Source organism: Cygnus atratus, chromosome 2, assembly GCF_013377495.2.
Source record: "Cygnus atratus isolate AKBS03 ecotype Queensland, Australia chromosome 2, CAtr_DNAZoo_HiC_assembly, whole genome shotgun sequence".
NCBI classification, from domain to species: domain Eukaryota; kingdom Metazoa; phylum Chordata; class Aves; order Anseriformes; family Anatidae; genus Cygnus; species Cygnus atratus.
In genome coordinates this window covers 33,428,614-33,452,673 of record NC_066363.1, presented here as the reverse complement: position 1 = coordinate 33,452,673, position 24,060 = coordinate 33,428,614, and the positions used below count along the sequence as shown (strand labels likewise).

Below are 24,060 nucleotides of genomic sequence, written 5' to 3'. Positions count from 1 at the left end.
ATGATTTTAGTTCCAAACCCACCAAAAAATTATACAAATCAGCATTGTAAAAGTGTCAGATTAGTGCCTTACAGGCTTTGCTGGCAGAATTAAGTTCTAAATTCTAGACGTGGGGAAATGTTACTCATTTTTTTCCTTTTCCGTTTTTTTTTCTTAGAAAAATTTACAAGTGAAATATTACTACAAAACTTTTTATAAGGATTTTTTTTTTTGCAAAACATTTACATTTTTTACCATCAACTATTTTTCTGTTTCAAAATCATTATGTAGATTTAATACCCTATGCTGCACATCAATTCTTGCGGGATGACAATTCAGTGACATGCATAAAAAAAACACCACAAGGCATTAAAATGAAGACTTAAATACAAATATTGTTGCAATAAAACAGTTATAAAATTGAAAAATAGGACCTAAACATCATGCTTACCTAACTCTGACAAATTAACTTTTTCTCCTAGATTACACACTTTTATTACTGCTCTCATGAAAGAATGTGATAAATAATGACTTAACACCAATTTCTAATGTAATCGGCAACACATACACAAACCTAACCAAAAAAAGTATATCGTAAGAAAAAAACTAGTCTAACACTGGAGTTCTACCATGGTAAATACACTTTGCACTGATAATTACAATAAAGCAAAATTTTTAACGGTGGCAAAGGGAATGAACAGTGAAATGCCATTAAACAAGATACTACTGCACATCTGTGCCCTATTACTTACAACAGCTATATCCCACTGAGTCAAATAAAGGACATTGAAATTTACGATCCTTTTAAGACAGAAAAGTGGATTCAGAATGGTATGCAGAACAGACTGTCAAAATGCTTCTAATTTCATCAGTAAAATGTGCACCTGCTAACACAAGTTAATGTACTTTAGATGCTAGGAACCCAACCAGATTTAGATTTCGATACATCTACAATAAGGATTCATCATCAATTAAAAATGACTTCAGTTTCCTATCTGCATATGTAAGTATGCATGAACAAATTATATATGAAATGGTTGTGCAGAATGATTATAACTTCAGTTTACAAAAACTGTTAACTTCTAGGAAACATGATAATAACATTAGGAAACTTTTTCTTTGCATAAAGAAATTTATAGCACTGATTGTGAAGCATAATGATAAAATATATATTTGACATTTCATTTCCTATATAATAAAATTAACAGTTAATACTACCTAATGTTCATCTGTATTAAATGTAACATCTAATTGAGTCTGATGTTTTAAGTCCAGATACATCAGTTAAGAGTACTTTAAATAAAATATACAAAATAATGTACAAAACCCAACTAAAATTTAAAGACTGTTACAAGTCTACAAAAGCTTTAAGAAACTTGAAATTTATAACCACAGTGTAAAATTGTTTTCTTTAATCTCAAAGCTTTTTTTTTTTTTTTTTAAATGTAAACTGAAAGTATAAAATACCTTCAGCTTAATATTTTGCTACAAAGGGCTGGCCTAAAGTGTACACAGTGTAAACAATGATTGGTATTTCTCTTGCTTCAAAAATACGCAAAACACCACAAGATTGATAAAGTACTCAGATGAGAAGTATATGTTTTGTGAGAGAATGCACAAGGTATCCGTTACGCGTCTCAAACCAATAGTTACCAAACACATTCTCCCTTTTTTAACTTGCAGGAAAAACAAACAAACAAAAATCTTAACCTTCTTGCACTGTACTTCCTTTTGTTACATGAAAAATATTTTGGTGTATAAATTTTTAAAAATACCGATCATGAGAATTGTTACTAAATGACTATGTGTGTAAAAGGTTACATTTATGACTATGGGAAACAATTCAAAATCCTGAGCATGAAATATTTGGCCATCTTTCCTCCTCTTATGTACTGCAGTTTTCCAGTTTTGTGTGGTTTTGCTTTCCATTTCCTCTATATACCTATTAATCTGACTCATCTGAAAATATAACCAAACCTTTAAAATCAAAAGCCACGTAATAAAAAGATAACCATATTCCTCTTTTCCCATTTTGTTTTGTGGTTGGAGTCTCAATGTAAGATTTGTCAGGTAACAAATATTTATTACCAGCCCACGTATTATCCTTGAAGAGAAAATGAAGACAGTAATATTTAGGGGAAAGGAGAGAAAATGTTTACTTACGATGCCTTTTTTGGTTAAAATGTGGTAATTAATTCTTTTCTTTGGCTATTAAGTCAAAGCATAAAGAACTCAGCACATTAACCACAAAAAAAAATAACTAGTATTTACAGGAAGATGATACAGGAGAATGATCTACAACACTCATGGAGACAATTCTCTGATTGATTTCCATGAATTCTAACAAAATTAAAACATATAAATATCTAAAATTGAGTTTTTATGATTTATGTTACCTATGAGTTAGAAATGGACTGCTGATGCTTTAAAATATGAAATACCAAAAACTGACCAAAAAGTTGCCATATTCATTCTTTATCCTACATAAAGACACCATTAGTTTTGTAAAATCTTATGTTAATATCTTTCTATGGTTTAATCTTTCCTACTATACACAGTAATTCTACATAACCTTAGCTCTCCAAAGAAAGAGAGGAATTAGAACTCACTGATTGTCATTTATACACACTACTATAATGTAGTGGTCAAAATCAATCTGAGGTCCACCTCAGATCCACTTTGCAGCAAGCACGTATCATCCAGCTGCTGTTCGAGTAATTCCAAAACTTGAGAAAAGACGGCCAAAATAAACTGACATGTTCTGCGGACTGAGCAAAAAACTAAACTATTTCCACTATCATTCAATCTATATTCCATTTTGCTGTTCCTTATGGGAAAAGATGTTCTCATGAAAATATTACAAATTTATATTAAAAACAAAGTACCTTCATCAAACGATATTAATTCTAGTCACGGTCCACCCTGTTTTACATTGATATTATCTGAATTTACAAACACATTAACATACAATGCCAAAATAGAGGGGAAAAGTTCATTTAAAATCATTACATGATATACAGACATATAACTAAAAAAGTACAGTATGGAAATAATATTCCCCCATCTGTTTATCCAGTACATCAATTTGCGCTGTTTGTATTTTTGAAATTTTCGTCTTGTTGCACCAGTGTACACTTCCCATGCTGACCCTCCAGCCAGGAACAATTACAGAAGTCAAGACTGAAAACATGATTTCCTGCTCTGTAATCCACTTTACCAGCCCACTTCCATATCCTGAAAGGTATGTAAACTTAAGTGCAGCACTAGGCGTCCATATAAATTATCCTTTCAGAATTCTTCCATGTTTGTTGAAACATTAGGGGTTGCTGGGTTTGAATCTTGAGAAATGGCAGCAACAGTGACAATTCTTGGAGAACCAAGAACCTCAGTAACTGAAGAGTCCAGTTCTCCTGAGGTAACTATAGCAAGGGCTGTTCCACCACCCTTCTTGTTCTGATGAGTTTTGACATGTTTCGAGAGATGGTCACTTCGCATAAACCTTTTAGAACATTCAGGACACTCAAATCTCTTTTCACCTTTTTAAAAAGAAGAATGAAACCAAAATGTTAGTGAAAGAGAGCACCAAATGCTTTTTGTTTAATCATTTAAATCTGACACTTTCCTATTTGACATTTGAAGTATCTTTCAAAGGATACAATACTTTCCTCTCTACCTGGCTGATTTCCAGGTCTGTTCTTTTCAGTCATAAGTTCTTGGCAATCTACTCTTCACTATTAAAAAGTTCTTAACAAATATTTGCTATGCTGTGATTATTTGGTGAGTAGTTTGAATTTCCGATCACCAGACAATTTTCCTAAACTTCCATAAACCTGACAGAGTAGCAGAGGTACAAACAGCGAATGAAGCACTTGATAGCATTTAAAAAAACCTTTTATTTAGATTACAAGAATGGAATTTGGACACAAATTTGAATCCCAAAGCTCCATGAATCTGTCTCGTGAGAATATATAAAATCAAACTCAAGAAAAAAAATCACCATACTAAATGTTCTGACACTGTTTAAATATCATTAGACTTCTTTTGAGTGTTACCTTCTGCAACTGTAAGTTTGAGGGGGGAGAAAAAAAAGAAAGCCTTCTTGGGGCTAGAAATATGAAGACTAATAAAACTTAGTTTCTAAATGGTCCACCTTTCTAATCTAAACTGTTAGGAGAGCTTGCTTTATTAGTTCTTACCTGAAGCGTCAAGGAATTTCCCAAGACCACCAAATTTGATGAATGGACTAGGTTAAAAAAAAAATCTTAAGGACTGGGGCTAATCTAAGTGAGGAGAACCAACCCTAATCCGTGACCAATCCTATGTGCTCAAGAAAATTTATCACATTTTGATAAGCCACTATCTAACTCACATCATCAGTGATGAAAATGACATCTCTTTCTAGGAAAGGTACAGAACAGTTTGAACAGATCTTTATTTATTTGATTTTTCAGTCAGCTTGTACTGATGAAAGCTGAAATCTACTGCTTTCTCTGTCTCAAGTTACTGTATTTACATTTAAAAGTAATTTTCAGAGACCCTAATGAGTGAGATTTTCGATATCACTATTTATTCATGGTCACTATGATTCAGAGTTACTGTATTATGTATAAAGAGAGGGCTGACCAACCTGTGTGGGTTCTTCTATGTCTTTGCAACTCATCGCTCCTTGTAAATCGCTTGCCACAAAAAATCCAGTTGCATACAAATGGTCTTTCACCAGTATGCCAGCGCAGATGTGCCCGAAGATGAGATGTCTTGCCATAAACTTTTCCACATCCTTCAATATGGCAGATATGTTGCTTCTTTTTTCCTGGCTCATTGCTGCTTCTAAAGAGATCAAGTTTAAACAGATAAGTAATTTTATTCTAAAATATTATTAGTTGGCTTAGGAAAAATACTTCATGATAATAGATACAGTTATAATTCATTCTCTGAAAAGAAATATATAATCATACTTTCTAGTGGAAAGCAATAAACAGCATAGACAATAAAAGAAAATTTCAGGCCCAAATGAGGTAAGCTATGACAAGATGCCTAAATATGTATTGATAAAGTTTACACTCACCTTCCTTCTCCTTCTCTACAATTAGGACACGAGCAGGCAACTCTTCTCAGTCTCTTGCCAGGTTGTGCTTCCTGGTCAGAAGCTTGCTGAGCTTGTTGCAGCTGTACTTGTGTTATCTGATCAGGACTAACAGCACCAATCGCTGCATTAGCAATGCCACCTACTGCTACAGTAACAGGAGCTATCGTAGCTTGCTGTACTTTTACTCCATCCTGACCTTGCTGTTGACCTGTAAAATAAGACAGTGTTTGTACCTTTTCTTGGTCATTTCACAAATAAGTTTTATATGTTTTATAGAAAAATAAACTACTTAAAAGGAATCCATAAAACAAATACTAAATCTAGCCATTTTTCTGAAGCACTACCAGAAGATGTACCTGCTAGCTCAGACAGTCCTGCTTAATGTAATTTAATGTTACCAGAACAGTACAAGACTGCAAATGATATTAAGAAATGTGAGCTAGTTTAACAAATGCTACCTCACACCCAAAATGCTGAGATAAATGAGAAAGACAATATTTCTGTGTAAGATTTTGTTAAATCTATTGCCATAGAAAACATGAAAGTACACCTACACTCAGAGAACTACAACTAGCTCATTTTGAAAGTTATTTTATGACACATACAGAAGTCACTTCTACAATCTGTACCGAATAAACACTAAGCCACAAAAGAACTTTCACAAAAAAAAAAGGGTCATAGGACTAGCCTTAAGCTCTGCTTCGCTAGCTCATTGATTTTGTTTTGCAGAAGGGAGTATGTTTTCAAAAAGACTGGAAAAGCAGCTTGATTGAATCAAATAAAATTAAAAGACTGACATGGTGAATTAAGACTTCAACTTCGCTGCATAGGTTTATCGATCTCAACAGGAATGGTTCAAAATATCATCAGATATTGCCATTTTCAAAACTTCATACAAATGAAAAATAAGAGGAAACACTGCCTACTTATTGACAGAGTGTAATGACCAACCAGAATTCCCAAGAACAGATAGAATTCCCAAATAGAATATTCCAAGACCTGAAAGTCCGCAGTATTGAAGCACTAATTTAAAACTCTGAAGTCCCTTAAAGGTAATATGATTCAGAGAGATTCAAATAGGTACTCAAACTTACTTCTCAGGCATCTGTGGTAGAAATCAACAAGGACAAGACTTAGAAGAACACTCAAGCCTAAATTGCCTAGCTACTAAGTGAGTTCATATACAACGCAGTGTGAAATAACAACTACTTTATTCACGTGACTGCTAAGGAGCAGTATCTGCCTGGGCAGGATATGTTGTACAGTGCAACGATAACATCCATAGACTGAACCTAACAAACACCAACACATACATGCAGACAGATTAGGACTGAAGAACCTCCCAAAGTGACTTGACTATCATCCAACAGCCTGTAGTTCACTATAGGAAATAGAAAAAATCTGTGTCATGCCTGGGTCAGTACTAGGTTATTTTCACCAGAAGCACTGACCAGTAAACTCTCTTGGTTTCATTCTGGAATTTGCACCCGATTCAGCTAGATACAAATAAACACAAATTCCACGTTTTCTTTAGCAGGCCACAAATATCAGCAGATACCGAGTACTTTTGGTTCTCTGAAAAGAACAAGGGCAAACCCAGAAGTGATAATGATTGAAACTCGCATGGAATTCATAGGATTTTGGGGATAGGTAGACAGTAATACAAGAAAAATGTTTCTACAAAGAGTCTGGAATTGGAAGCAGAGGAACCACAGAAAAAGAATTAAAACCTTAACCTTGAGTGTAGAGCCTCCATATATCTAGGCTAGAAGAAAGACTTTCTTTCCAGAATAGGAATATATTAAATAAATTTATTTCTAGTAACGGGAAAGAAAAGCACTCACAAGAATTCTTGAAGGAGAATATGATAGGTTAAGGAGAACAGTGAGGTATAAAGGCAGATAGATAGTAGTATCTAGCACTTGGGTCTGGCAGTGGCAGAACAGGACATGAGCTTCCAAAGTGCTAGTCCATGGGCAATTTCGTGTCAGGCTGTTAAGCTGCTGAAGTACTGAGTACTATGAATAGCTAGAATCAAAGAAGGCTGATTGTTTTTGTTATATCTAATACTTATCTTAACACATTAATGTGATTGCTTGTGTTAAAAACCAACTGTAGGTTTTAGTTAGCCAAAGGTAAATAAGTTAACAAGAAGAACTGGCTCCGCTCGTAGTCTTTTGCAGAGACACAAACTGCTCTCAGTGTGCTAAACAGATCCCAGATGCAAACTCCTTTAATCCACAGGGTGAACACTGTAAGTGATGGCAGTCTAGCGACAGTCACTGCAAAACTAAAGATATATCGTGTACTACAGTCACACCTACAGCAGCATCTGCTGCTATTCTCACCAACAGTCAGGTGTGCTTTCAAGCACATTAAGTTATTCTTTGCCATCAGAGTCTGTTAGAGAGATGACTCCATCCATGTCAAAGTCCTATTTGACAAAAAAGTCCCATAACCTAACTATTTTCTCCTAGTTTTCTTTTTCTCCACGATTTTCTTTAACTGATATTAATGCTTCAACACAACTTTTCCCAGGCTGCCAGACTAAAGGCTTTTTCAGTACAACGTGAATTGGGGCAGTCAAACCCTGAGCAGGATGACTATTTTTTTACTCCATGACTATTGCTACAGTGATGAATGTCTGACACTAACACTTGCTGGATCTGACCAATACGCATTTATGTGGAAGCCTGTTCAGCATTTCTAACATCCCAACATATTGTGCTGATTTGATACGAACCAACTTTCAGTCCAAGTCATGAGACAGCCATCCACACAAGGGTCTTCTGATACTTCCTCATAATATCCAGCACCACTGCTTACATATTTTATTGATCCTGCACCTTCCCCCATCTTTGTCATTTGTTCTCCAAGGAATATATGCATGGTCCACATAAGCATCTTGGGGGACAGGATACACACTACTGAGTCACAATCTCTATCTATTTATTTAACATGATATAGTGATACATTTCAGCAGAAATTCTTCATAATAACTGTAAAGGTGACAGCAAAAATACAAAAGATAAAATGACAAAAGTAAGGTTGCTCAGGCAAACAGTTACATTCTCCGTATGGTTTCAGTTAAACAGTAATTAAATGACTGCTTTTCAGATGGCATTAATACAGTTATTACATTTCTAATGTGAACTGAAATGTTGATTCTCTTCTTTAAATTAAGCTCAAGGAGTTATTTTAAACTTCCCTTTCCTTGAATTCCACATAGTAAGATCAGAACAGAAGGTTCTGAAATTCCCAAAATATCACACAAATAGCTTTATTTAAAGATCCAGGATGCAGTATTCATAGAGGTTTGCTTATTGAGGTAAAAGAGTGACTGGAGGAAATAGATATATGATAATTATGTACATTCCTGTAAACAGTATTTATCAGAAAACACTGGAAAGATCAATATTGTAAATCCTGGACTTTTTTTTTGTACTTTTGAAAAAGCATCCCAACAAGTTAGCACACTATTAGAATATAAGATAGAAAGATGTGCATCTGTTTTTATTTTTATTTATTTTTTAACTTATAGAATCATAAAGGTTGGAAAAGACCTCCAACATCATCTGCTCCAACCGTCCCCCTACCACCAATGTCACCCACTAAACCATGTCCCTAAGCACCATGTCCAACCTTTCCTTAAACACCTCCAGGGACGGTGACGCCACCACCTCCCTGGGCAACCCGTTCCAGTGCCTGACTGCTCCTTCTGAGAAGAAATGTCTCCTCATTTCCAACCTAAATCTCCCCTGGTGCAACTTGCAGCCATTCCCTCTAGTCCTATCACTGGTTACCTGTGAGAAGATACCAACCCCCAGCTCCCCACACCTTCCTTTCAGGTACCTATAGAGAACAATAAGGTCTCCCCTGAGCCTCCTCTTCTCCAGACCAAACAACCCCAGTTCCCTCAGCCGCCCCTCACAGGACTTGTGTTCCAGGCCCTTCACCAGCTTCATAGCCCTTCTCTGGACATGCTCCAGGGCCTCAATGTCCTTCATGTAGCGAGGGGCCCAAAACTGAACACAGCACTCAAGGTGGAGCCTCACCAGAACAGAGTACAGGGGGACGATCGCCTCCCTGCTCCTGCTGGCTACACTATTCCTGATACAAGCCAGGATGCCGTTGGCCTTCTTGGCCACCTGGGCACACTGCTGGCTCATGTTCAGGCGAGCGTCGACCAACACCCCCAACATCCTACACCAAAACCTGCAGCAATGCTAAAACATAGAGTAGTTTTCTTATCTATATAATGCCCCAACACTGTATCTATTCAATAAGCAGAGCCTCTGCTGTCCCCCAGAACTTTTAACAGGGCAGTAGAAATTACAACATGGTGCCAGAGCTCATCAGTGCTAGTAACCAGATGAGGTGAAAAGCTAACTTGCAAAATAAGAACTCCTGTAACACAATCCAAATGACAAAGAAAGCTAACGTATGCTACCTGACGAACACTGTCCTGTAGAGTGACTTTGCTACAGAGTGATCCACAACTGAAAATCATTGTCATTAATTAGGCTTGGCCATCCATTGTAAGTCTACAGAATTTTCCTTTTACTACACATTGCACATGCATTCCTATCACACTGTTCTTGTTCACCTGATGCAGTAAGCATGAAAAACTACTCTTTGAGACAAGTAGGGTGGATAAGGAAAGGCCTGTACTTTGACAATCCACCGAAGTCATTGGAGTCAAGCTTTAGAAAATGGATCTTGTAAGGAAGAGAAATTAAGACAAGAAAAGGACACTTCTAGTTTCTATCGCTCAGTTCCCCAAAACAATTAACACTGAGTTCCTGTTGCTGTTGTGCAGCCAGCATTCTGCAGTCACAAAGATGTCAGCATTAATGAGAGATACCTCCATATCGTGCACCTTACTGCAAAAGCTGAGGAATGCTTTGCAAACTGTACATAGAACGAGAGTGGTTAATGTTACTAATGTTACAAAAACAAAAAATTGTTTAGCTGTATATTCTAAAAATGAAAGAGAAGGTTGCAACTGACACCCATATCTGTATGTATATTGCTAGAGGACTAAAGTAAAGTTAATGACAAGCCGCAAATTTTCAAAGTTCTACAAGCGTTGGAGCTGACACACCAACTCGCCCATTAAATAACTTACTGATGCAAAAAAATGGGGAAAAAGAGATCTCAGCTCCTTTCCCCTCTCTGCATACTCTAACTGCAGTCAGCTTGCAAACATTCTTTAGTCTAATATTCCGTTTGGAAAATTAGAATTTACTTTAAGATTAGCCAGGATTTTAACATTTAAAAAACTCCGTGCAATAGTTTATAGTTGGAAAAAAAGATTTTTAACATCACCTACTGGAAAGGTTTCATGCTGAAGAATGAGATGAAAAGCATGTCTTAAAATTAAACATAATGTGAAGACAACAGTGAGTTTCAGTATTGACACAGAAGACAATGGTGATTTCAACAGTGATTTGATGCTACTTGAACATTATGCAGACAATACTGACCTCTCTCTTGTCCTAATTTATAAAAGTTTTGATAAAGAAATTATATATGTCAGGGGAAATATTTCCCAGAATAGAAACTTCTCAAGGGTTGATGCAAGGGACTCACACATTGTTCAGAGAAGAGCAGTTTGGAGTAGAGAAAGGAACTGAATCCAACCAACTACTGTAGAAAATGTGGGTTGTCACCGCACATTGTGTCCAGATGCTACTACAATTTCCAGTACAAACTGCAGCATCAAGTAGATAGATTTCTTTTCTACCGCCTACATGGACATTGCAGCAAGTTTCTATTTCTCCCTGTTTCTGACTTGAACAATATTCAGAGGAATATATCTTCTCCTCAAGAGACTTTTCTTCCCATGTCAGATGGGATGGTTTGTTCAAAAATTACTAACCAGCATCACAAATAAGCTTAGCTTTTGTGAAAAATACCACTGAGAAGCATGAGGATTAAGGCAGAAAAAAAGTTTTAGAGTTTTAACCACCTTAAAAAATGTACTGTTTTTCCTTTTGTGCAAGAATCATACAGGCAACACAGAAAAACAAAACACCACCCAAGGAGTTTCATGAAAGTACTTTAATAACTTTTCAAAAATTTAAGGTTTTTCACATGTGCATTAGGACATCCTGAAGTCACCTCAGTATTTTCAGACAGAAAAGTTTTTTCTAGCTTGTATTACCTTTCATTTAATTGAAAACCTATTTTCTCTTTATTATTATTAAACTTCGCAAAGAGCTCTCACAAACACAACACAAAAAGACCTGTATAGAAACAATACAGGGAAATAGACATGGACGTACATTTTCACAAAATTTAGCCTTGCACAACCAAGTAGAGGTTTCAGTCAAAACAAGGCAATAACTAATTGTTCAGGATTGTTGCTGCGATTTTAATAGGCTTCCATTAGAAAGAAAATATGTTCAGTTTTTAGATATTATAAGGGAGCTGGAATCAGAAAAAAAAAACACCTTGTTGTCTTACTTCTAAGGCAAGAGGTCCTTTCAAAAAAATTGTTTTTCTCCTGTATTAAAAAGTCAAAGAGAAAAGTGCATTTAGGATAAGTGTTTGAGAACACTCCTCTGCAGATGAAAGTAAGTAGTTCCCTGTATATTGAACCTTAGAGCAGATAGTAGTTGGATTTTCAGTTATCTAAGTGTGCTGTCAAATGTTAGGTGCACTGCATGGAACTAGTAGTAGATATAAGAAATGTAGCTTTTAAAGTTTATTTTTACTGAGCATCTGCCTCTACTCTATCATCCCATCCCAACCCTCAAGTTATTTTACAGGTTATAGCCACAACAGAAGTTGGCTCGGTTCCTTCTTCCATCTCTTCCCCTTCACCTTGAAATAGGGACAGGGCATGAAAGAACCTTGTTGATTATTAGTCTCTATAGCCTGACTAGAAGAGCTCACTACCTGCCAAACCGTAACAGTAAAGAAGTTACATACACATCCTACACAGTTCTGACATACAGAAATCAACATACTGCTTTCTGGGATTTCTAGGAAGTCTGTTTTTCAGCACCTCAGTTCAACTTCTGTATATTACCATGGAAATAGCAATTGCCTGATCTTGAAAGAAGGCTGACAGGAAAAAGAAAAAACAAAATAACAAAAACCCAAACTAAGGTTTCAGTATTGTCTTTTTGTTTGCTTTTAACTCCAGTTTAGATGGTTGACATATTTTATGCTTTCAAGTCCACACTTGACTAGAAGGTTCATAAATATCCTTGAAATAAACATTTTGGCTATATGAAATGCTATCTTTGTATTGATCAAGATAAAAATAAATATGATGCTATGCACAGGAGTTTGGAAAATGGAAAATTCTTTCAACAGACAGGAAGTTAGCTGACTTCAAAACTAGGCTAAGTCACATATCATTTGATAATTTGTTCAGAATTAAGAAATGCTAGCAATGAAGATTAATTTGTTTATTAAAGCTGAAACAACTGGTCCTTGCCTGATAAAGGGTCTAGCAGGATTACAAGAGAGCTACATCTTATAAAGACCATGTAACTCTCTAAGATCAAAACCCTCAGCAGTTCTGCCAGCTCTTCTGTAACATCATCACTCCTGTAAAAAGAGTATGCTTGATCTTACCTGCTCTTCCTTTCTGGTTCAGAACAAATTGAAAAGCTTGATGTTTTACTCAGAGTAGCTTCCCAATGGCCAAGGAAACAACACAAACAAGGCCCACATCTCTTAGAGTTCAGAAAAAAAAAAACTTTGAAAAAAGTTCAGAAGAAACTCAAAGCAAGAGTGGTCACATCATCACTTGAAACCATTCTATAATTAAGGAAAGTCAGACTTGTACCTAAGATGTGTGCCAAGTTGCTTTTGGCAGGAGGATATTAACTGGATATTTTCTTTACACAAGAATGATACTAGTCTGCCAATCCAGCAAGGCTAATTATGCATGTTGGGATAACATGGTTTAAAGACTGGCTGATCAAGGTACGTGACTATTAGCCACTGTCAGTAGTATTAAATACCACAAACTCCATTCATTTCTAAGAATTGATGCATGCAGAAATCTGTATAAATGATACCCCAAACTAACCTAAACAGATGTTGAAATGCTAAGCTTCTCAAGAGATTGCAGATGTCCAGAGTTTTTGTTTTGGTGAAAGTTTAATGACAAGAACAAAATAATCATTATGAAAATTACATTTTATATGCAGTCCCAACTACTAAGCTACAGCATATGAATAAAACTTTTAATAACTTTTATCCATCAGATTGCTAACCATTTAAAAAGTTGTGTTTCAACAATATTGTTCATACTCAGAATTAACCTTTCACCTTGGAACATGATGTCTCATTACGTGAGTTAGATTGTAAGTAATAATCATTAAAATCCAACATTTTTAATACATTAGAACAGTGAGAATTTCTCACTTCTACCACTACCAAAATCACATGAAGCTAAGTACATCATAACATAATGCATGTTATGCTGAGGAAGGTATTAAAAAACGGAGGCAGTGGGGGAAGCATATTCACAATCTTCCTCCTTTCGGGGAGCAAGTAGGTTAGCTTAGCATGGATCCAAGCACTCTTAAAAACAAAAACAATTAAATACTAACAAGGTGATGAAGATGTGCAGCATCACTCATAAGCATTTGCTTGCTTGATACTTTCTGAACAAGAAAGTTCTGCCATTTGATTTCCTGCTCTACATATTCTGATTCTTGGCAACAGGGAACTAGAGAAGGAAGGGCAAAAACTGATACTCTTAGAGAGAACCCATAATGCTGAAATGTTTTTCTAAGACCACGTACTCTAACTGGGAAATAGTTTTACTAATGCTCTACTTTGAAGAGCTTAAGAACTTGCATCTAATTCTTGAAATTGATAGCATAGAAATGGCTCATTAGAAACCTGTTTCACCTTGCAATTATGAGCAAAGCTGGTACTTGAAATACTTCCCCTTCCTGCTTTCCCTGGAAGCGACAACAGTCATGTCTTGCCACTGACAGGTAAGGCAAAGGCTTATTTTACTGAGGCATTTTTACCAGGCGATTCTCCCGTTAGCTGAATAGGAAGATTGCGTACACCTTACGCATCAAGTTTAGAACAGAATATGGACACTTGATTTTAAAGCTGCCATCACCTAGGCAAGTGTTTGCTGTCTCCAGCACAGTTTCTTGTTAAACTGCTTCTGCCACTATTTTGAAATTCTGTTTAAGAAAACCCCACAAACAAAGCAATTTTGTTGTTGGAAGATTAAATGCTTCTAATTACTCTGAAGCATTTGAAAACAACGTGGGTGCTAGAATATTTAGAACACTGTGGTTCTGCAACAATTCTCAGCTGAAGGCAACCTGAGAAGAGCTGCAAGTGACCTTTCATGACTTTGGAAGCACTACACTAAATTTCTACTTTCTTTCCAACTATAGCCTCAGAATGCCAACTGACAAAAAAAGATGCAAGAACTAAGCAGAACTCCTGTATTTGTTCTGTTTTTGCAGAAAATAGCTCAGTTCTTTGTACTTATTCTTTCCACTGCAGACTCCATAGCTTTGCAGCTTGTTTCTTCCCAGGTATTTGCCACAGCTCACTTGTCAATGAGCATCCACAGAAGCACTGGATGTTGTTCAAAAAACCTCCTCACAGGACCACCACCCTTTAGCTCCTCTGACTTCAATGCTTGGTAACTACCCTCGCCGGTTTGCTTCTATATGCTGTGGCTATTTTAAACCCTTTTCACCTTGTCACCACCTGCAGACATCTCTCCTTGCTTAGCTACTCAACTCATTGAGTTCTGATTCTACATGTACCCACTGTAGCATCAACATGAGCAAGGAGAGCCACCGATTACACTAATGAAAATGCTCTTTCTTTCATTTGATGACTTAAGTGTAAAATTCTAAGACTTCAGGCTAAACACCCTCCTTCTCTCAATAACTATCATAACATCAAAAATGGCAGAGATAATAGATGATCATGAGTGGTACAAAGGTGCATCAATTTAATTTCTCATAATAGAACAGTTTGAGAACATTAAATAAAACGATATCTTACACAACAACTGAGACACTGCATTTACTGCAGACAAGTAATGAACGTCAAAAATTTACACAGACTCAAAAAAAGCAAATTCATGGAAGAAAAGTAATCTAAAGATTACTAAGTACTAAAAAAAATAGCTCTTCTGACTCATGAAGACCTGAACTGCTGATCATTGAAGGGTGGGAAGAGTACCTGAGAAAACCCATTACTCTTGCATGTAGTCAGCATCAGACATGGTCAGAAGCTAAATATTTAGTCAGAAGCTCCTTTGACTCATAGAATAAATGCATGTAGTTTGGGACTACCATTTTATTCCTGTTTGAAGCATTTTAACAAATTCTTTAAACTCCCTTGCAAAGTCTGAAGCAGAACATTTACATTTTGTTACCAATCTCTTCAGCGTTTGAACAGCAAGTCAGAATTAGTGACTCACACAAGAAGAGTTAATAAAGAAGCAAAGGGAAGAGAAAGTCTGGAAAACAAGCAGAAGATGGATGCTGACAAATTTGAGAAATACATGACAGGAAGAGACCTGGAGGTACTAGCAAATTGTATAACTAGTAACTGGCCAAGAAGAAAGGAAAAAAAGACTTAGTACATCACATTATATACTAGAGAGTATGAAAGAAAAGGACGATTACATTTTAAAAAGCCCCCTAATGAGAATACTAAGTATTGGACTTCATTGTCATTACCAACTGTTTTATTATCCACGAGACATCCCTGCAGAAGACTCTTAGAACTCTCCAGTTGCAGTATTGCCAGGCAGCAAACTGAACACTAGTCATTCTTCCACGTTATTTAGGTGGATGAACTCCAGATTCCCCGTAATTCAGGCCATGCCAATACTCATGGGTTAAAATGGCTTGCACTTGAGTTGCAAGGTGGTGGGATCTGGGGACTCTTGCTTAAAGCAACTAACAAAGCTTGGACCAGACACTTGTATAAAATACAAGTAATATTTCTCACTGTTTAAAAAAAAAAAAAAAACACATCCCATGTAAGGAGAGCCAAACACCATTGTCATGTAACAAAATTATTTCAAGAGGTAGACAAGTCTGATCTATTACTATTTTTTCTTCATTAGAAACAGGGAATTCTGAAAAGCCATTGTTTCCACCATGAGGACAGAATCAATATATTCCCACTGTCAGCAAAAATGATTAAAAAAAAAAAGAAAAAGAAGCTTACTACCTCTTCTGAAGACCCCTGTGTAAGAACAGGAGGCACACAAAAGTCTTACATTGTAATGAAATGCTGCGTATTCATGGTTTGTCTGTAACTTGTCTTAATAAAATCGGATGTTTTATTTCACTCCATATTCATCAGCACCCACAAAAATATTCATAAATTTGTGCTGTTCCTAATACAAACACACTTCAAGATCAGTGTGTTGAGGGACAAAAAAGAACTTTAGTCCACCAAAAGGAAATTGTTTCATGAACTCTATTTTTCTTAGAATCATCTTCCACAGACTCACTTTTGTCAATTAACACATCTCAACAATTAAGAGGGCACAAAAATAAGCTTAAAAAAGGTAGAAGCTACCCTATTTTAAGAAGGGAGGGGAATCCTTGATCTTAATTTTATACCTATCACAACAGAAGCTTTAAAAAAAAGGCAAGAGAACTGCTGAGCACCTGCTTGTCCCCAAGGTTATATGGGGTAAATTTGGGATGTCACCATCTATCTTATATCCAAATGACACCAAAGGTTATTCCATTCCACAGGGAATCATGTATAAAACAACAGTTAATTCATATAGTACAGAAAAAAAATGCAGTTTACTTTGTACAGAATTATCTTGTTTAAAGTCCACAACAGGTACTGACCTCATAGCCAGGCAGGTATTTGTAGATCCCTGCATGTTAAAGTAAACACAGCTGCTTTTAGGTAGTCTATTGTTTGATTAGCACTTCACTTAGTTTCTTTATCCTCCTGAATTCAGATTCTCTTCATACCCCCCTCCCTTTGCCCCTATATTTTCAATTATTCTTTTGACTGACACTTTGTACGTCTTCTCTGCATAGCTTCACAGAATCACAGGGTGGTGCAGACTGGAAGTAAGCTCTGGAAGTCATCTGGTCCAACCCTCACTCAAGCAAGGGCACCTGAGCTGCTGCCCCGGACCACGGGCCTTGAGTATCTCCATGGATGGAGACTCCACAACCTCTCCAGGCAACCTGTGTCAGCACTCAGTCACCCTTACAGTAGAAAAAACTATCTTCCTTCTGCATCACTGATACTGAATGAATTCTCCTGTGGGTCTGAAAATGAAAAGACATGAGGAGAATTCTGCTTTTGCCTTGCTTTTTGACCATGCACAACATACAGCTGAAAGTGTGGTACCTACCAGTAGCAACATGTTTGAGGTTTTAACTTAAAAATTGAACAGCTACAAGAGAAAAAGCACACCTAACTTTTTTCATCTTTCTTGGTTTACCATAGAGCCTATACACCTTAGGCCAGGAAGCAGAATAACAAAGGTTATAAAAAGCAAACCAAAATACATCATTTACTTGAAGATTTAAATATTTTTCTTCCCAATGTGAGATCTGTCTCTATTAGAATTTACAAACTGTTAAGCAAAAAAAAACAAAAACAAACAAAACAAAACAAAAAAAAATGCCTAAATAGGATTTCCCAACATAGTTCTATAGCTTAACATTTCCATAAGAATTTTAAGCCACAAGTTTGTTATTTGCAATTAGAGTTCTATTGCTTTCTTTCATTTATTACTGAAAAACTAATAAAAAGGTACCTAAATTACCCATTTGTAAAAATAACTAAGAAAAAACAATGTCCATGAAAAACATATGGCACAAATAAAAGAACAGTTGTTTCAGGCAGCTACTTATTACATTTTTTTGTTTGTTTCCCCCTGAAACTTGGCTGGCTATATCAGTCGGGCTTGCTCAAAGGACAAAAACTTTTTTTTTTTGTCCTAACAAGGGTAGAGCACCTGAATCAATGGATGGGTTGAGTCCTTCACTCCATCTCTTCCCTGACACTTTCTGGACATCCTCTGTACTCCTCATTTCTAACACCTACTTCCACTGCTCATTTGTAGTAAATGATCCACTTCTGGAGAGTTCAATTAATGTGCAAAAAGAGTTCACATTGACAAGCTCAGGTACTGCAGGAAAGAGAATGGAAATATCAGTCTGTAGACGTTGAGGTAACTGAGCAGTTTATTTTTTTTTCTGGAGACGTCCAGTAACAATAATAGCAAAAATAATTTCAAATAAAACAAACAACAGTGATAATAGCCCTGAACAAGACAACTTTTTCCTTATAATTGGCAAGTTTAGACTTCTGCGTGTTTATAATTTTCCATTTCATAACCATTTCTTCTTTGAACACTTAGTCTAGCATTAACACAAGGACTGCACATCATGCTCTCTGCTCTCCTTTCCATGTTGCTTTGCTCTGGGAATAGCAATCAGAAGTCTCACAGGAGAGAGAGAGAAATTATAATTTCCTTCTTTTATTTCTCTCTCACATTCTTAAAGTTCTAGCTCCATAACCTTAAGTCTTGGGGAACATAAATAGTACCTTATACATGGAGGAAAGATTGATGTACTCACTGCTGCTAGTATAAAATTAAAAGCCCTACAGAAGCAGCTTACCTGGGCATAGGGGTGGGGAGGAAGGCGGAGGGGAGTTCAGTGGTCATACAGTTTAAGTTTAGGTAACATATGAACCCTTTATGAGTAAGGCTTGGCTTCTCCAGAAGCATACTTCTGACTCATTCCCCTTGCTCAGTAACGAATCTCAATCCCTCTATTCTCCAGAAGACATCACATGCAGTCAGAGGTGCAGACAAGGTAACTGAGCAAGATGATATTCAGAATTTCTTGTCTGAACTGCCACAGTTGTAAGCCATCAGTAAGCAGGGAAGCAGAAGAGAACAGCACGTAGGAAGATTTCTCCCACACTCCCAAATCTCAGCTGCTTCCAAAGCAGGCTTTCCATTCCTTTGGCCCCTTCCAAAGTAGGCACTTTTGTCTAACAGTAGCCAACCTGCACTTTCCCATCAAGGACAATTTTCCAAGACAAATTAGACTGCAAGATATTGTAGCAGCTGGTCAGCTCCAGCGAGCCTACATTTATTTTTGAACCATTACAACCAGACACAAGGTCAAGTTTTTAATTCTGATGACCCTGATTAACATCACAGTAACATTCCTTAAGTAAGACAAGTTTAACTCATCCAACCCAACCCTTAGTATTACCGTGTTCCATCAAGTACTGGAGAGCATTGTAGCAGACAAAATTCTCCCAATAGCAAATTTCTCATTGTCAAAGTACGTTTAGTCTCCTTGGAAGTACTTCTGTTTAGCTGAACAATCCCTTACCCAGTTAAACGTTTCTCATCTTAGCACATGATTATAAGAAACAGATTAAGAGTCAATATGATACTAACATTTTTCATGTTGACTGGACAGTAAACACATTTTTTCTTACAGTTTTGTAAGAAAAACTGTGACTACAGTTGAGTTACTGTCAATACAAGAGTTTTTATTAAAACTAATACAACAGAAGCCTTTTGCTCTTATAGGGTTAAAGCAAGCTCTTGTAAGCAGTTATCAAACTGGCGAAGAAAGGCCCTCAAATTTTATCTGTAATACTAAAAGTTTGCAAGTTTTACATACAGAGTTGCCCTTGTGGGTCACTGCACTCCTTACAGTGAATTTACTTTAGAACTAAGTTCTTTATTCCAGCCTAGAACCTTTTAGCAGCTCTTTCCACAACTAATAGACCAGCATAACCACACAGGCATTTCATAATACACGTCAGAAGTTCATCATCAAGCACTGAGGTGGTTACAAGTGGGTTTGTTTGTTTTTAAATTAAAATAAGTCACAGGAACAACGCTGTGTGTAAGTATACCTTACTACATTCAATCTCTCTGCAATATTCAGACTTTTGAGGGAACAACTTTATGAGCTAGTACAAAGTATAATGAAGTTCCATACAAATGCACGTCATGACCCAGGATTTCACAGTTCACATACTGCCACCTTCCTCATCCTACATCCCCCATGCAGAAATAAGGAGTATTACCTGGTTGAAAAAAGCTTTTGTGTTGCTGGCTTTTGTGTATATATATATATATATATATATACACACATACACACACATATATAAAAAAAATCATTATATTTCATATTATATATGAAATATATACTTATTATAATATATATCATATATAAATTATATATCATTATATTTCATATTATATATATAGTATGAAATATAACAATATATAATTTATATATAAAATAAACATATCAAAGCTCTACTAGTTAAGTATCACATTCCCTCCCAAAGCCTCAAACTAATAAGATGGAGAAAAGAGTCACTGAAAGATAGTTTATCAAATACAAGTAGTTCTACTTCAATTGATGAAACTGGTAATATCCACTCAACGTTTAGGAGAAGTGTCAACTATTTTAAAATTTGAATTTCAGTGATAAGGTATTTTCTCACAGTTAAGGGTGTTAAGTTTACTACCAAAAAAAGCCTTGTAGAAGTATTAAAGATGATCTGGTATTCTTGCAATGGTAAATAAATAAATAAAAATAAAATAAAAAATCCCACCACTTTGTCAGACCACTCACCTGCAACACTGGTAATGGTAACTGGAACTCCTTGAACTTGAACACCTGCAGCACCCAGGTTGGCAACACTTACTGTTTGGAGATTAGGTACTGAAGCAAGCTGGGCAGCATTCAGTGTGATTGGGGTACCAGCAACAGCCACCGGTGCAATCTGAGCAATGGTTGTGCCACCGCTTGAAGAAGACACGGGGGTAATGGTTAGTTGTTGGGGTAACCCAGCATTTTGAACTTGAAGGTTTGAAAGGCTTTGCAGATTCTGAACCTGTACAGTTTGCCAACTGATCTGCCCCGATGGTGTTAAAGTTGGAGCCCGGATGAGCACCTGAGTTGGACTTACTGCCTGCAGCTGAACATTCTGCAGAGGCTGCTGCTGGATGGTCTGTATAGTTTGCCCTGACTGGAGCTGAAATGACTGGGGAGGAATGGCCTGAATAATCTGCTGTTGAGGCTGCTGGATCTGTATCTGCTGTAGAATAGGCTGACCTACAATCTGGACCTGCTGAAGGGAACCAGACTGATCCTGTACGTTCTGTAGTCCATTGGACTGAAGCTGACCAGAGCTCTGGCCTTCAGAGTCCGTCGCAGTGGTTTGAGGTTCTTCAGTTGTCTGCTCCGAACTGCTGCCTGCTGTGCTTGTGTACTGGCCTGCTTCTGCAGAGCTCACTAACGTGTCACTGCTAGTTAGAGATGTTGAAGCAGTGGTTGTAGAAGTGGACGATGAGGAAGGAGATTCTGGCATTGAACTAACAGAGGCAGTAGTGACAGGCGTAGACGCTAGCTGACTTCCATTGGAAACTCCACTCTCTGAAGACTGTCCAACTTGACCCGAGCCTCCTCCTGCTGCCACATTGTTTATCACAGGCAACGCTAGGGTTACTCCACCAATGTTTATAGGTAAAGTTGTTACAACTTGTGCCTGAGTACCAGGAATAGTTTGCAGTTGCAGCGGTATGGAAACACCAGGCCTGATTTGGACCGGGACCGTCTGATTTGCTAAGTTTTGAGCAATAACATTCCCCGAAGCTGTCCTATTTGAAGCTGTGAGAATAGCTTGATTATTGCCCGCAGGAATAAGCTGAATTTGACCCTGTATATCTTGTATACCAGTAGCATTAGCAGGATTAATTTGAATTTGTTGACCTTCTGTTGTCTGAATCTGTGGGATCACTTGGTATTGGACACTACCGCTTGGATTTTGTACTTGAATGACTTGAAATTGCCCAGGGGTCGTTGCAGAAGAATTGCCCGATTTGGTTTTTGAAGGAGATGCACTTCCATTGTTACTACTGGAGGGACTTGCTGCGCTTGAGGCAACAGAAGATCCTTGTTGAGCAACATTATTTTCTTTTGAAGCAGGAGGAGCAGCAGCAACAAGCTGCCAAGAGTTCCCAGCAAGCTGAGTTGTTACTAATTCTAACTGTTGTGGCTGATTTTGAAGCTGCACCAAACCTTGATTTGGATCTATAATGATCTGCTGCTGTCCAGTTGCTTGATTCTCACCAGGAGTTCCTATTTTGCTGCAAGTGGCTGCTAGCAAAGCAAGAGGTGAAGGCTGAGAATCCTAGCCATAGGGAGAGAAAACAGAACGGATTCAGGAGAAGAGCACGAGTATTAATTATCAGGAGTAAGCACTAAGATTTGCACAGGAAACAGACCTAAGTGTGTTTCTGCACATAAAGACCAACGATACAGTTCTGAATAAGGAAGTACATGTTTCTTTAAATAATCTTTAAGTATAGGCCAGCAGTTATCAATGAGTATGTGACAACCAGGACCTCAACCACTTCCTCAATCCAGTCTTTTTTTCCCCTATAATAAGGGCAAAATAAAAAAAAAAAGACCTCAGTTACATGGGAAGCATCTGATCACTGTCAAACGCGATCAAAAAACATGTCCAGGCAGTAAAAATATTGCACCCAAAGAACTACGTTTCATCCAGCCCAAAGAAAGATGCCCTGAGCAGGAAACGCTGTCAGCTGAACATTTCATTTTAAATGCTAATAGTTTGGGCACTTCCCTATTCGGGTGTGTGCGTGTGCTTTACCTGCGAGCCTCCAGTTTTCCCTTTTTTATTATTATTGTTGTTATTCTCTGCCTCGGGAGATTTCTCTCCCTCTGTGGGCATAGTTTCCTCCTTCTTTTGATCTGCAAAAAAAAAAAAAATATCAAGCGTAACAGGTTAATTATTCACCTCCATTCCTACAACAACAAACCCTAGGAGCACATCCTTTTCGGTTCCCAGCCTCTCGCCCGCACCTCCCCGGGAAAACAACGGCGCAAGCCATCGTTACAAAAGAGCGAGTCCTGAGAAACGTGGTTTGAAACCCAACCCATGGGGGCTGGAGAGTTAACACCCAGAAAGGGGAGGTTTGGTTTCCTTCTCCCGGAGACAGCGGGAGAAAACCACCCACAACCCTCCTCCTCCTCCTGCCCCCTGAAGCATCGACGGCCACTGAGTGGCCGTCGATGCTTCAGGGGGCAGGAGGAGGGCTGTGCATGGGAGGGAAAGAGGGAGGAAAGGAGGAATGAAGGAGGGAGGGATGCGCACGGGAGGGACGGAGGGAGGGAGGGAGGGCTGCCGAAGAAAGGGGGCACGCAGGAGGACGAGAAGAAAGGGGGCGCGGGGGGCGACGCCGGGGGAGCGAGGCCGGGGTAAGGGGGGGGGGGGGGGACACAGAATAAAAAGGGGGGGCCCGCGGGAGGGCGGGCTGGGGGGGGCCGAAGGGCGGAGGGAGGAGCGGAGGGAGGGCGGGAGGGAGGGGGTTACATACCGCTCATCCCGCATTAATGCCCCGCCGAGGCGCCGCTCTAGGGGGGAGGAGAAGGAGGAGGAGGAGGAGGAGGAGGCGGCGGAGGGCGGGGTGGGGGGTAGCGGGGAGAAGGCCGGTCGCAGCCGGAGCGGGGAGGAGCGGCCCGGCCTATTTTTCCACGAATGGCCGCCGCCGGGGCTGTGGCGTAGCCGCCCGCCTCTCCGCCGCCGGCCTCGGCCCGCCGCCGTGAGTGACAGCCGCGGGCCGGGCGGTCGGGGGAGGGAGGGAGGAGGGAGGGAGGAGGGAGGAGGGAGCGCGGCGCCGGGGGCGGGGCCCGCCGCGGCCCAACCACCGCCCCCCGCCCCGGCTCCTCCCCCTCCCCTCCTGCCAGCCGCGGCCCGGCTCCCGCGCTCGGCACACGGGCTGCTGACAGCCGGGCTCGGCGTGCTGATTGACGTCCCGCCGGGGGGGCGGGGCCTCCGCGCGGCGCCGGCCAATCGGGTTGCAGCTGCCCGCCTAACTGACAGCGCGCGGGAAGTGAGGGGAGCGCTCACCCCCCCCAGGCCCCCCTCCCGTCCAGTCCCGGGCTGGGCCCTCGTGGTGTCCCCGCGGTCCCGGG

General features: G+C 38.8%; 1 protein-coding gene across 2 annotated transcripts; it reads right to left on the bottom strand.

Annotated features, from left to right (window-relative positions):
* Window positions 1-175: 175 nt before the first annotated feature.
* On the bottom strand, window positions 176-23,722 carry SP4 (Sp4 transcription factor). 2 transcript variants are annotated; one of them, XM_035562507.1, is made up of 6 exons: window positions 23,463-23,722; window positions 22,736-22,836; window positions 20,692-22,252; window positions 5,045-5,273; window positions 4,607-4,806; window positions 176-3,515 (listed from the first exon to the last, which is right to left on the bottom strand). In XM_035562507.1, exons 1-6 carry the CDS (start codon window positions 23,467-23,469, stop codon window positions 3,268-3,270), a joined length of 2,346 nt encoding a protein of 781 aa, XP_035418400.1. In that variant the 5' UTR covers window positions 23,470-23,722; the 3' UTR covers window positions 176-3,267. The 2 variants fall into 2 exon arrangements, with proteins under 2 accessions (XP_035418400.1, XP_050565028.1); XM_050709071.1 differs by lacking the exon at window positions 23,463-23,722 and adding an exon at window positions 22,948-23,011.
* Between the last annotated feature and the right edge of the window lie 338 nt (window positions 23,723-24,060).

Excerpts from the sequence above, each read along its gene's own strand:
- SP4 (XM_035562507.1), bottom strand. Across the intron at positions 22,253-22,735 it reads GGAAAACTGGAGGCTCGCAG|GATTCTCAGCCTTCACCTCT; the intron begins GTAAAGCACACG and ends CCCTATGGCTAG. Across the intron at positions 5,274-20,691 it reads TACCATTACCAGTGTTGCAG|GTCAACAGCAAGGTCAGGAT; the intron begins GTGAGTGGTCTG and ends CTTATTTTACAG.